This window comes from Drosophila subpulchrella, chromosome 3L (genome assembly GCF_014743375.2).
Source record: "Drosophila subpulchrella strain 33 F10 #4 breed RU33 chromosome 3L, RU_Dsub_v1.1 Primary Assembly, whole genome shotgun sequence".
Classification (NCBI taxonomy): Eukaryota; Metazoa; Arthropoda; class Insecta; order Diptera; family Drosophilidae; genus Drosophila; species Drosophila subpulchrella.
The window spans coordinates 3,406,651-3,417,545 of record NC_050612.1 but is presented as its reverse complement, the minus strand read 5'-3'; the positions used below and the strand labels follow the sequence as shown (position 1 = coordinate 3,417,545).

At 46.2% G+C, this 10,895-nt stretch overlaps 2 protein-coding genes across 3 annotated transcripts; one reads left to right on the top strand and one right to left on the bottom strand.

Moving 5' to 3' along the window:
- Positions 1 to 50: 50 nt before the first annotated feature.
- Positions 51 to 3,212, bottom strand: LOC119555676. Its single transcript, XM_037867296.1, has 4 exons — positions 2,347 to 3,212; positions 1,485 to 2,287; positions 729 to 916; positions 51 to 668 (listed from the first exon to the last, which is right to left on the bottom strand). Exons 1-4 carry the CDS (start codon positions 3,008 to 3,010, stop codon positions 557 to 559), a joined length of 1,767 nt encoding a protein of 588 aa, XP_037723224.1. The 5' UTR covers positions 3,011 to 3,212; the 3' UTR covers positions 51 to 556.
- Positions 3,213 to 3,608: 396 nt separating this feature from the next.
- Positions 3,609 to 9,066, top strand: LOC119555675 (ras-GEF domain-containing family member 1B). Of its 2 annotated transcripts, none has more exons than XM_037867295.1 (5): positions 3,609 to 4,357; positions 5,833 to 7,313; positions 7,396 to 7,539; positions 7,606 to 7,808; positions 7,869 to 9,066. In XM_037867295.1, exons 2-5 carry the CDS (start codon positions 5,913 to 5,915, stop codon positions 8,143 to 8,145), a joined length of 2,025 nt encoding a protein of 674 aa, XP_037723223.1. In that variant the 5' UTR covers positions 3,609 to 4,357; positions 5,833 to 5,912; the 3' UTR covers positions 8,146 to 9,066. The 2 variants fall into 2 exon arrangements, with proteins under 2 accessions (XP_037723223.1, XP_037723222.1); XM_037867294.1 differs by having other exon boundaries at positions 3,610 to 4,357; positions 5,830 to 7,313.
- The last annotated feature ends 1,829 nt before the right edge of the window (positions 9,067 to 10,895 follow it).

Below are 10,895 nucleotides of genomic sequence, written 5' to 3'. Positions count from 1 at the left end.
CCTGTTTAGAAAGCTCTGGGACGTTTATCACACAGTGGGTAAACAGCTGATTGTCTCATAATAATTTATTTCAATTCTTGTATGCTATGTACTGAAGCACAAACTACTGAAGTGCACAGGTAACCCTTTGTTTTTAACAAAAAATATATCGCATTTATCGCTCCTTGTTAGTCGCTGCCTTATCCCGTATCCGATGCGCAGCTTCTTTTGGATAGCAGACAATTAACATTGTAGAGTACTTTACATTAGCCGTCGATATTAGGTAGGTCTTTGAATATGCTATATCGATTTATCAAGTATGAATTATATATTTTGTTTTATCAACCAACATCACGAGTTTGCGCTTTGATTCTCACATTGCCCCTCCCCATTCCTCCCGGACATTTCCGACCAGGCTTAGCCCAATGCAACAGATAATACGGAAACATAAAACATTCGTGGGGTCATCTAAAAACAAGCTCTAGGCGGCGGCGTGGGCTTCAATGTTTACACAAACAACAATAACCAATCTGAGCTAGGGCATAATGTCCACTTCAAAGAGTCGATCCCTGGCAGTTCAGTTAAAATCGGTGTAAAGGTCGGGACTCCGCGGCGTTGTTGTTGGCTGGCCCGGCTGTTCCAGGTTAGCCGCCATCTGGCGTAGATTTTCAACGCCAGTCAGCAGTTGCCTGCGAACAGTGATAGATGGACGGTCAGGTAGGTTTTCTTCAACTCTTGGTGAGGCTTACCTCAGGTTCTGTTCCGCAGTGTCGGCGGCTCGCAGTAGATCCCTCGACAAATTATGCGTTCTGGACGGTCGCGGGGTGCTGATACCACTGCTGGCGACGCTCTCAGTGCCTCTGCCAGGAGTCGCCACTGGGACTCCACCTGCGGCACAATCACGAACGCCACTGCCTCTTAGAGTTCTAAGCTCCGCCTGAAAAGAGTAGTAAGAATTAAAATATTTGCGGCGACTTATACAAGGTCACCAAGCTGTTATTAAGTTAAGTATTTTGACAAATTAAATAAATTATTAAATACCAGTATGTATATTTTAATGCATGGGTAGATTACACTGCGCAACATTTTAGGGGTTTGAAGTGAAGCCCAAAATTTGAATTCAAAATATTTAAGTTAGTTTAAGGAACTTAAATAGGTTTTAACTAGTTCCGATTAAATAGGTTTTAACTAGTTCCGATTAAGTTAAAACCTATTTAAGTTCCTTCGGCTTACAACGCTTTTGGGTTTTACAGCGAAGTAAAAATTTGACATAAGGAACACATCTTAAAATAAAATTTGTATTTAAAAATTTAGCGCCGTTAATGACAAAATTCTTCAAAATGTCAAATAATAACAAATTGTCTTTGTTGTGTTTTTTTTTAACACTTCTTACATTTTAAAGCAGTTTCGGTAGAGCTTTAATTAACAATCGGAGCGTAAGTTTTATTCGTCAATTCATTTAAGTAAATGAATCGTCATTTAGCATTTCCGGAAAGGGCACTCACCTCCAATTGGGCTAACTGTCGCCTCAGGTGCTGCGTGGCTTGTGTGTTGGTCGTCGTGGCCAGCGCTTCCCGTCTTCGAGAGGCCTCTGAAAGCTGTAGCAGCTGCTGCTCAAAGTCACTGGCTCTTCTGGCCTGGACATTAAGTTCCGCGCGAGCCTCCTGCAGCTCCTGTTGCAAACGCTCGTTCTCCTGCCGAAGTGTCGACAGTTGCAACGTGCTGACCGCATCCTGGGGAGGCGAGTCAATGGAATTCGAGGGCAGCCCGATAGCCACGTCGGCTAATCTCTGAGACGAGTGAATTATGGGGCCATCAGACAGGAAGTCCGGCAGCATTTTAACGGTAGAGCCAGTGGCTGGTTCTCCGGGAGGACCGGGGACGGAGGCAGCACTGGGAAGGCCCCTGGGTGCAAGCGCAGACGGCAGCAGCCCCACAGCTCCGCTCGATGCCTCAGCTGCTCCGAGAGGCGAATTGGGGGGCGAACTCAAGGCATCCTGACCGCCGCACCAAGCGTCCGGCAAGTGATCTTGCACAAAGTCTGGCAGGGCGGATGCAGCAGCAGCCCCACCGCCGCTGGCGCCACCCGCTCCGTTGCACGTGTCCAAGGGCAGGTCCAGTTTCATTTTGGGACCGGCGGACAGCACTAGTCGAGTGGGGCGCTGATCGCGATTTCCAGACGGCCGACGTCGCGGCGAGGACGAGGGGCACGGCAAGTGTGGTGGCATCTCGTAATTGGAGTAGGAGCGAGGCACATAGCGCGTTCCAATGGCGGGTTGCTGGTTGGAGGCGGCCGATGGGAAAATATCTGACGGAGTGGGGAGAGCGAGTTAGAGAAATCGCGTAAAAGCCCCATCATGAACTCACCGTCATCTATTCGCTCGTCGTAAAGCCTGTTGGTGTTGCGCACCTGTGCCAGCGCCACGTGGTCATCGTCGTCGTTGTCCAGTGCGTCCTGCACGGCGTCGTGGCCTAGCCGAAGATCCGGTCTTAAGCGGTGCTGGGACTGGGATCCGCCGCTGCTGCTGGAGGGCCCTCCCCCACAGGCTGCGTACTCCGCCAGACTCGCCTGCGAGTCGAAAGAGCTGAAGCGCGGGGATCGCTTCATCCTGGACGATGCACTGCTGCCGTTCACGTCTGGCGGTTGCATGTGGGAGGCAGAGGCTGACTGGGGCACCTTTGGCCGGGCGCCAGTAGACGTCTGCACGGCTGCCGAGGTCACCGTGCTGGTCGGAGCCGTCACAGTGCCTGTGCTGCTGAGAAAGTGCTTAAAGGAGAAGGAGGACGAAGACGAGGAGGCAGCTCCCGATCCCACGCCGCTCGTAGACGTGGAGGCCCGCATGCTGGAGTAGTCCGTGCCACGACCATTTAGACACACGTCCGCCACGAGATCGTTCACCCCTTGGGAGCTGGGCGCCGACTCCTTGGAGGCCACCGCCGCCTCGGTCAGGAGCGCCTGCTGCGCGGTTTGGGGAACCCGCTGTTGAGGGGTGGCCGTCGCCGACGCTTCGGTCGTACTCCCATTTGCCATTTAATTGCAAACGCGGTCGATGGTTGCCGGGAGGTCCTACTTGAGTGTCGGCCGTGCTGGGAGATGCGTCTGAGTCCTGCTGCCTGTGGCGTCTGCTGTTTCCCTGCCTCCTGTGGTATCGTTCTCTCCTGCAACTCAGTTATTTTCGCATCCCATTTTCCCCTGCGACTTTTCACTCGGTGTTACCAGATATTGAAACGTCTGTCCCCAGTGTGGCCGCACCGATAACAATACAAATTCCAAAATTTTAAATAATACCCAAAAATTAATTTAGTTGGCCCATTTTAAACATTATACACCAACACTTTAGGGTTGTTTTAAATTCAAATCTAGAATTTGTCCTTGCGTTTAATACCCCTTGCACACAGGCGCTTAAAATAGCCGTTCCTGATTTTACATATGGTTTCTGGAATTGCCTCGTTCAAAAGCGGGTATTTCAATCATGTCTAAGCAAGAGGTATAAATAATGGAGCTCCATTAAAATTACGAACTCCAAGTTTCATCCACAGTTGGTCGTTAAAAAAGCCTGATTTGACGGGAAAAAAGTCGAATTGGCAGTTCTGGTTCTGTGAATCGTCTCGCGGGCAGTGTTGGTAAGCGCGTGCAGTTCAGCCATAGTAAACAAAACGCGACGTTCGGTTCGCAGCGCATTTTTAATGCAATAAAAGCGAAAGGCGAGCCGTGATCACGCAATTGCCGTTGTATTGGGTGGCATTAAATCCGTGGTTTCGCGTTGTCTTTCGCAGCCCGGATCCTTTTTCCGAGCGCTTTTTTGTCACGCAGTTGTGGATGGAAAACTCTGCGTAGCAAACAAACCGGTCGGTGCTCTCGTACATACATTGTATATACACAATACACACAGACAAGTTCAGACGCGTACATGGCCGCGGAAAAAGCGTCGCAGTGCATTTTGTGTCGCAAATTAATTGCGCCGAGGGCCTCGAAAAACAGTGTTTGTCCGCCGAACTCATAATTTCTGGCGTCCATATGCAACCGCTGCCCGGCCTCAGTCGTGCCTCTGCCGCGGGGGTGAGGGTGCGTCCGTGCGAGCCTGCATCTGCGTGCGCGAGAGTGTGAGTGCGAGTGTAAAGGTGGTGGGGTGAGCCGAAACTTCGCGTATTGTGAATTGCCGTGCAAGCACACACAAACGAAACCGCCCGCCCACAGAAACACCCCCGCTCCAGCGCCAGCGAGTGTTCCACTTTCGACTGTCCTGATTTCCCGGCAGCGCAGCTTCCTTGCGGGCGTGTTCCTCGTCCTGTTCCCATTCCTGCGGGGCAGAGTCGCCGATCGAAGGACCTCGGGCCAGGACACTTGCAGCATGCCCGGGGGCAGGAGCTGCGACAGGTAAGCTCCGCGAAGCCAATTCCAATTAGACCCCTTGCCGCACTTGGATTGGGAAGAACCGCTCTGCCCCGGCCACGGCCCCATTTATCGACTCTCTCGTCCTCTCTCTCCACGACTTGCCCCGGCTGGGTTGACTTCTTGCTGGCCTCTCGGCTTTTCCTGCATTTCCACACGCGTCGGCCTTTGCCTTCCTTTCACCTTGCACAGTGGAGCAACCCGCACTGCAAAAAGTAGAAGGATAAATAAGAAAATCATCTTGATCTATGCCTAAACGTCTTGTCCGCCCTCAACGATTCCGCCCCAGTTAGTGAAAAATTAGGTAAAACTCAAATACTTTCTGGGGAACTTCAATGAAATTCGGATTTATAAAGATGTTGGACTTTTTAACACGCAACTGTTTTCATTTAATTAACTCCACTGTGCGGCGGCTTTAGCGTTTTCTCGTCTGTCATTGCTGCCTCTGCTTTTTCTTCTTCTACCCTCGTTTTGTATACAAATTATGGTGTTGTTGTTATTGCATTTGCAGTTGTTGTTTTAAGCTTTTATGGGCAGTGCATTCCACTTGTTTGTTGTTAATGTAGTTGTTGCTGCTGCTGCTGTTCTGCTGGCCATGTATTCTGTGAAACGTTATAAATATAGACTTTAATTTGCCTTTGGCTGAGTTCAGTTGTTGTTGGCGTTTATTTGAAAATTGATTTTGTTTGCTCTGCAGTTAATAATTTATCCCCTCGTCCTCCCTGTTTCTGCCCACTTGACTGTGAAGCGTGCAATATGGGAGGAAAAGTGAAAATGCGGCCCTTCCCTTTTGTTTGTGGTGAGCTGGTGGATGGTCTTGGTTGGACTCCTTCTTGTGCGTCTTGGTAATTCAATTAACGTGTTCGGACCACCCGTTGCGCACACCCACTGCCTCCCCCCCAACACCCCAAGCTGAGCATATTGTTGACCCATATTCGGGTATTTTTGTTTTTCTGTTAATAAATATTTATAATTCTTCGTTGTGAACTCGGGACTGTGCGCTGTTCATTGGCTTGTGATAAGCCACAATAGGTCTGATTTTCTATCAAATCAACAGATTAGTCGCTCTCCAGTTTCAGTAGTTCTTCATCTGATCCCCTACAAAAAACAAGATTTCAAAATTATAAAAAAATAAAAAGGTTCATTACTCAATTCGAACATTAGATTGCCAACAATTAGTGGAACTGGAAGTAATTTTTATTGGATGTCCCAAAAGTGATGCTATACTAAAAATATATTTTATTTAATTTATCTTTATCTTTTTGAACACCATGTTAGATATTTATGACCAATAACTTTACACCAGAGTCTATTTATTATTCAAATGAGTTGGTCTATAAAAGGAGATTCTTTAAGCGATTAAAGATGGGTTTTAACTGACAGTTAGCAAACAATAGCCCGAACATGCTATTTCACGACTAGACTAATATCCTCCATCTTTTGACCTTCCCCCACAGAAGCTTATCGCTCGACTCCCCGATGCGTTCCGGGCATTCATCGCTGGCTTAGGTGCGTTAGCCGAGGATTGGACAGCGCCCAGATGTCGTCAAGCAACGGTGGCTTTAGCAGTGCCACCAACGGGCGCAGCGGCAGCACCGGCAGCGCTAACATCAACCTTAATCTCAAGGGGCAGGAAAGGTCTGTGGGAGCGACACTTGGGGCTGGTGCATCAGGTGCCACGACTACGTCAATTACACACAAAACACTGCCGGATCTGAAGACACAGAGGAGTAATAGCGCCTGCCACGCCCACGAGTCGCTATCCACTCTTCGTCGCATCGCGCTGCCGGAAAAACCGCCCGAGAAGCCGCTCAGCTATGGGGCGGCCCAAAGCCGGGTTTTGAGTAAAGAGGCTAAGGAGGAACACCTGGTCTACTGTGAGGGCCGCCTACACTCTGGTCCGCTGCAAACGCTCATTTCCCACATGGTGCCCACCCACGAATACTACCCGGACGACGGCTTTGTTTTCGCGTTTCTTCTCAGCGCAAGGCTCTTTGTGCGCCCCCACGAGCTATTGGCACAGATTTCGCAGACTTGGGAACAGCAGCAGAAGGATGTGGGCGCCGGCGGTGATGTGGTGGACGATGCCGGACAAGCGCCTGGCCGCCCCATGCAACTCAGCATCAACTCCGCCTCGCCGCTGACGCAGCGTAAGGGGTCTGCGGTAACGGCAGCTCCCACGTCGGAGCTGGAGCCGCGTCCCCAGCAGCGGACGAGCACACAGCGCTCTGCCCAACACTGCATCAGACTCCTGTCGGAATGGATCGAGATCTTCCCTTACGACTTTAGAGATGAGCGTTTGATGCAGCAGGTGCGCATTCTAGCAAGGAAGTGCGTCTACATTGACAATTCGCTGGGTAAACAAGTGTCGCGAATCCTGCAGTTGCTTGTTTCCCGGCTGACCTCGCTAGAGCAGTATGAGGAGTTTCTGCAGACACTTAGCTCTGAGGAGGCGCAGAGTCAGCAGCAGCAGCAGCACCATCACCACGGACACCATCATCATTTGCACAATGCCTTCCAGACTTTTCTGGGTACCTCTTCGCATGCCAACGGGGCCAGTGGCGGCGGTTCGGCCAGCGGCACATCCAATTCCTCCTCCAGCGGCCACACATCCTCTGCCTCCACATCCAACTCGATCTCCACAACTCCCCAGCCGGACGAAGTGTTTGGCATCATGGACATGTGTCCGAGCTGTGCACACTTGGCCCACCAGCTGACGGCCATCGAGCTGGAGCGCTTGTCACACATCGGGCCGGAGGAGTTTGTTCAGGCCTTTGCAAAGGATTACCAGCAGCAAGCCAAGGATGGGAGCAAGGAGGGCATCAAAGGCAAGAGTAGCGGTAGCGGTTCGTTGAACGATATGAAGAAAACACGTAACCTGGAGTCTTATGTGCAATGGTTCAATCGGCTCAGCTACTTGACGGCCAGCGAGATTGTCAAGGTGGGTAAACAGTATAAAATCGATCTGGGCAGCAGCTTTTAGCTTAACATATTAAATATGTTTTTCAATGTTTCCCTGACAGTACCCTAAAAAAAAGCAGCGTGTGCGCATCATAGAGTATTGGATTGAGACAGCCCGCGAGTGCTTCAATATTGGCAACTTTAATAGTCTGATGGCCATAATAGCTGGTCTAAATCTGGCGCCCATTGGCAGACTCAAAAAGACGGTAAGCTGTTTGAAGTGTTCACTATATTTCATCTGTGACTTAATTCTATATTATTTTAATACTCAGTGGGCTAAGGTGCAAACGGCTAAGTTCTCTGTGCTGGAACATCAAATGGATCCAACATCGAACTTTAACAGCTATCGCTCTACGCTCAAAGCTGCGATGTGGCGTTCAGAGGGCGCTACTGAGGAACGCGAACGCATAATCATTCCATTCTTTAGTTTATTTGTTAAGGATTTGTACTTTTTAAACGAGGGATGCTCCAACCGGTAAGTAGATTTGGTAGTGCCACCCGTAAGACCACTTATCGCGTATCTTTATTATAACAGGCTGCCGAACAATCATATCAATTTCGAAAAGTGCTCCCAGCTGGCCAAACAAGTAATGGAGTTCAACGAGTGGAAGAAAGTGAAATGTCCCTTCGAGCAGCTGCCCAACGTCATAGCCTATCTTCAACACAGCGCCGTGCTTAATGAGAACACTCTTTCCATGGCATCTTTCGAGTGTGAGCCACCGGAGAACACGGAGGAGAAGGACCGCTACAAGACCGTAAAAGCGGAGACGAAGCAACAACTGCTACAGCAGCTGCAAGAGCAGCAACAATAGTCGCAGTAACCACTATGTAGAGAGTAGACTAAGCTACGCTTAAGCGCTTGCCATGATTATTTTTCTAATAGAGCCGTAAGACCGGGGATATTAAGTTGATGCGAACGATAAGTACAGAGGGTGACCAAGCCTCAAGCCCCGCCTAGCCCCTTTATGGAAAAAAAAGCTTCTGAAGCTAAAGTCTCACTGTAGTATCTTGTCAATCATTTGTATATTCACTTATTCCCCTTCTCTTTGTGTTCCTGTCCCAAAAATTGAATGACGGGCTGCAGCGTGTCTTTTAGAGGGAAAACTCCGAAACGTTGCCAGTAATTTTATTTATTCAACTAGACGATTAGGAGGATGGAAACAACGAACCAATGTACTTAAAGCCTTATATGGCTAACAGCTAACGCAACTAATTTAGTTATTACCGTGGCATATTTGGTACAGCACGAAACATTTATGATATCATAGTTATGATCAAAACCATCTGACAAAGCTGCTAAAGTACGCGATATTCGTACGTGACCAGTATTTATATTTATGTATACAATTTTATAGCTAAATGAAATCTTTTTGATATTTCGTAAAGATTACATCCGGGTATAATCCAACGGATTACACGATTATTCTGTCTCGAGGCTTTTCTGCATCAGCAACATGTATCGGCAATTATCAGTCGCTGCGCATTAACACTTTTGTATAATTAAGGAATCCAACAAAACAAGATGTAAGAAAAGCAACAAAGCAAAGGACTCTTTGTGGTAAAACGATGCTTTTTCTCTATAAGAATTAGGTTTTTAACAATGCAATTGCAAGATTAAGTAATATTGTGGATGAAATCATAAATGATATTAACTATAAAGGGACTAAGCACACCATTAATAATTAAAGCAGCTTTCGAATAAAGGATATGAACAAAACCAGTTCGCATAACAAGATTTTGTAATTTCTTTATTATTTTATAGAAATGATTAATTTTGTACAAGTTGTTGCAATGAATACATTTTCAAGGAACTCAACTCTTAACACAGAAATAAGTTTGAAATATCGCAACTTATTCAATTAATTTTCTGCTGAGCAGAGTTTTAAAATTTAATCAAGAGAGTATTCTATTGTCAAGTGCCTCGACTAACATATTCCCGTTACTCAGTTAGCTATTTAATGGGAGACTACCCATGTCTCATTTTCAACAAACTCAAACTTTGGTGTTTTTTGACATATTTACTTCTACTCGTGGGATTATCATTATTTTAATATTTCAGAATTTCGAATAAAATAAAAAAAAATCGAACGACTATCATATATAGCTGCCATAGGAACGATCGGATAATTAATGTCAAAATAATACAAAGACCGTTATGTTTTGTTTATTTACGGTAGTAAATTCAAATGGAACATTATCCTTATGGTTATGTAATTAGGTTTTAGTTTTCCTAAAATCGGTCTCTCTGTACATAAAATGCTCCCACGGTAACGACCTGCATGGGTATAGAAACTTTGGCTTGCCGAAGTTAACTTACTTTCTTGTTTTTTATTCTATTTTGTATACCCGTTACTTGTAGAGTAATAGGGTATATCGTATTTGGGAAAAGGTGTGTAACAGGTAAAAGAAAGCGTTTCAGACCTCATAAGGTATATAAATTCTTGATCAGAATTACTAGCCGAGTCGATCTAACCATGTCTGTGAGCTTGGAAACAATACGAGCTGGAGAGCTGACATTTCAGATTTAAGGAATGCTTTGCACTAAAACTACGAGCCAGTTTTAACTTGAATGGGAGATCGGTGTAAGAGATTTGTCAAATCTAAATCAAGCTTGTCTGCTCACTTTAAGTCGCTATAATAAGACCCAAACTTTTCTTGTTTCGATGTGTACTTTCCGCACGTTAAGACCAAATTGTGGTTACATATCAAAGCCGAAAAAAAAGATTTAAAAAAGTTGTAAAGCAAATGTTTTTCAGCTCAATCGAAAAAGGCGTCATAAAATAAGGAAAGAAACAAAAAATAATGCAAACCGACAAATTTACTTTCAGGTTTCAATTAGAAAATGGTATAAAATGCAATTAAATTGCATAACTTTGCAATGGACTAAAACTAAAAGATTGGTACACTTTGCTTCTCCGGTTTCTCTACCTTAAATCTTTTAAATCTAACAATTGTAGGCGCTAAAGAAAGTTCATTTTGTCGTATTCCTTTATCTTTTACTTTTTAGTTTTAAGAGCAATAAATCACACCGAAGATATATGTAGCATTTTATAGGTAGATTCCTCTGGTTATCGAAGCAGGAAACTTGAAACTTTAACAGCGATTACCTCGAAATGAGGTAAAGCAGAAAATGCTTTTGCGGTGGTCACGATTGCTGGAAAACTATACATAAGTCCGATCGCTTTAGTTTTTCATGTCGCTGAACGGGTACAATTTAAATTTAAAACAAGGAAGAACGCTATAGTCGAGTACCCCGACTATCAGATACCCGTTACTCAGCTAAAGGGACCAAAGGAAAATGGAGATATGCAAGCAGCAAATGCGCCACCTACCGGCGGTAGACAGATTTAAGCGTTGTGGGCGTTAGAGTGGGCGTGGCAAAGTTTTTTTTAGATCAATCGATAGGTATTGACGAGACCAATACATTTCAGTTAAAATTTTTTATCTAGCACGAAAATTGTGGGCGCCACAGGTTTGGGCGGTTTGTGGGCGTGGCATATTCGCGTAACAAACTTGCGCTGCGCTCAAGCCTACGGAATCTAAATCTGAAATCCCGTTTCTC

Bases quoted from the DNA above. Each gene is read 5' to 3' on its own strand.
- LOC119555675 (XM_037867295.1), top strand. From the start codon at position 5,913: ATGTCGTCAAGCAACGGTGGCTTTAGCAGTGCCACCAACGGGCGCAGC. The intron at 7,314-7,395 runs GTGGGTAAACAG...TTTCCCTGACAG, and splicing joins CGGCCAGCGAGATTGTCAAG to TACCCTAAAAAAAAGCAGCG. The intron at 7,540-7,605 runs GTAAGCTGTTTG...TTTAATACTCAG, and splicing joins TTGGCAGACTCAAAAAGACG to TGGGCTAAGGTGCAAACGGC.
- LOC119555676 (XM_037867296.1), bottom strand. From the start codon at position 3,010: ATGGCAAATGGGAGTACGACCGAAGCGTCGGCGACGGCCACCCCTCAA. The intron at 2,288-2,346 runs GTGAGTTCATGA...CCACTCCGTCAG, and splicing joins CGACGAGCGAATAGATGACG to ATATTTTCCCATCGGCCGCC. The intron at 669-728 runs GTAAGCCTCACC...CACTGTTCGCAG, and splicing joins ACTGCGGAACAGAACCTGAG to GCAACTGCTGACTGGCGTTG.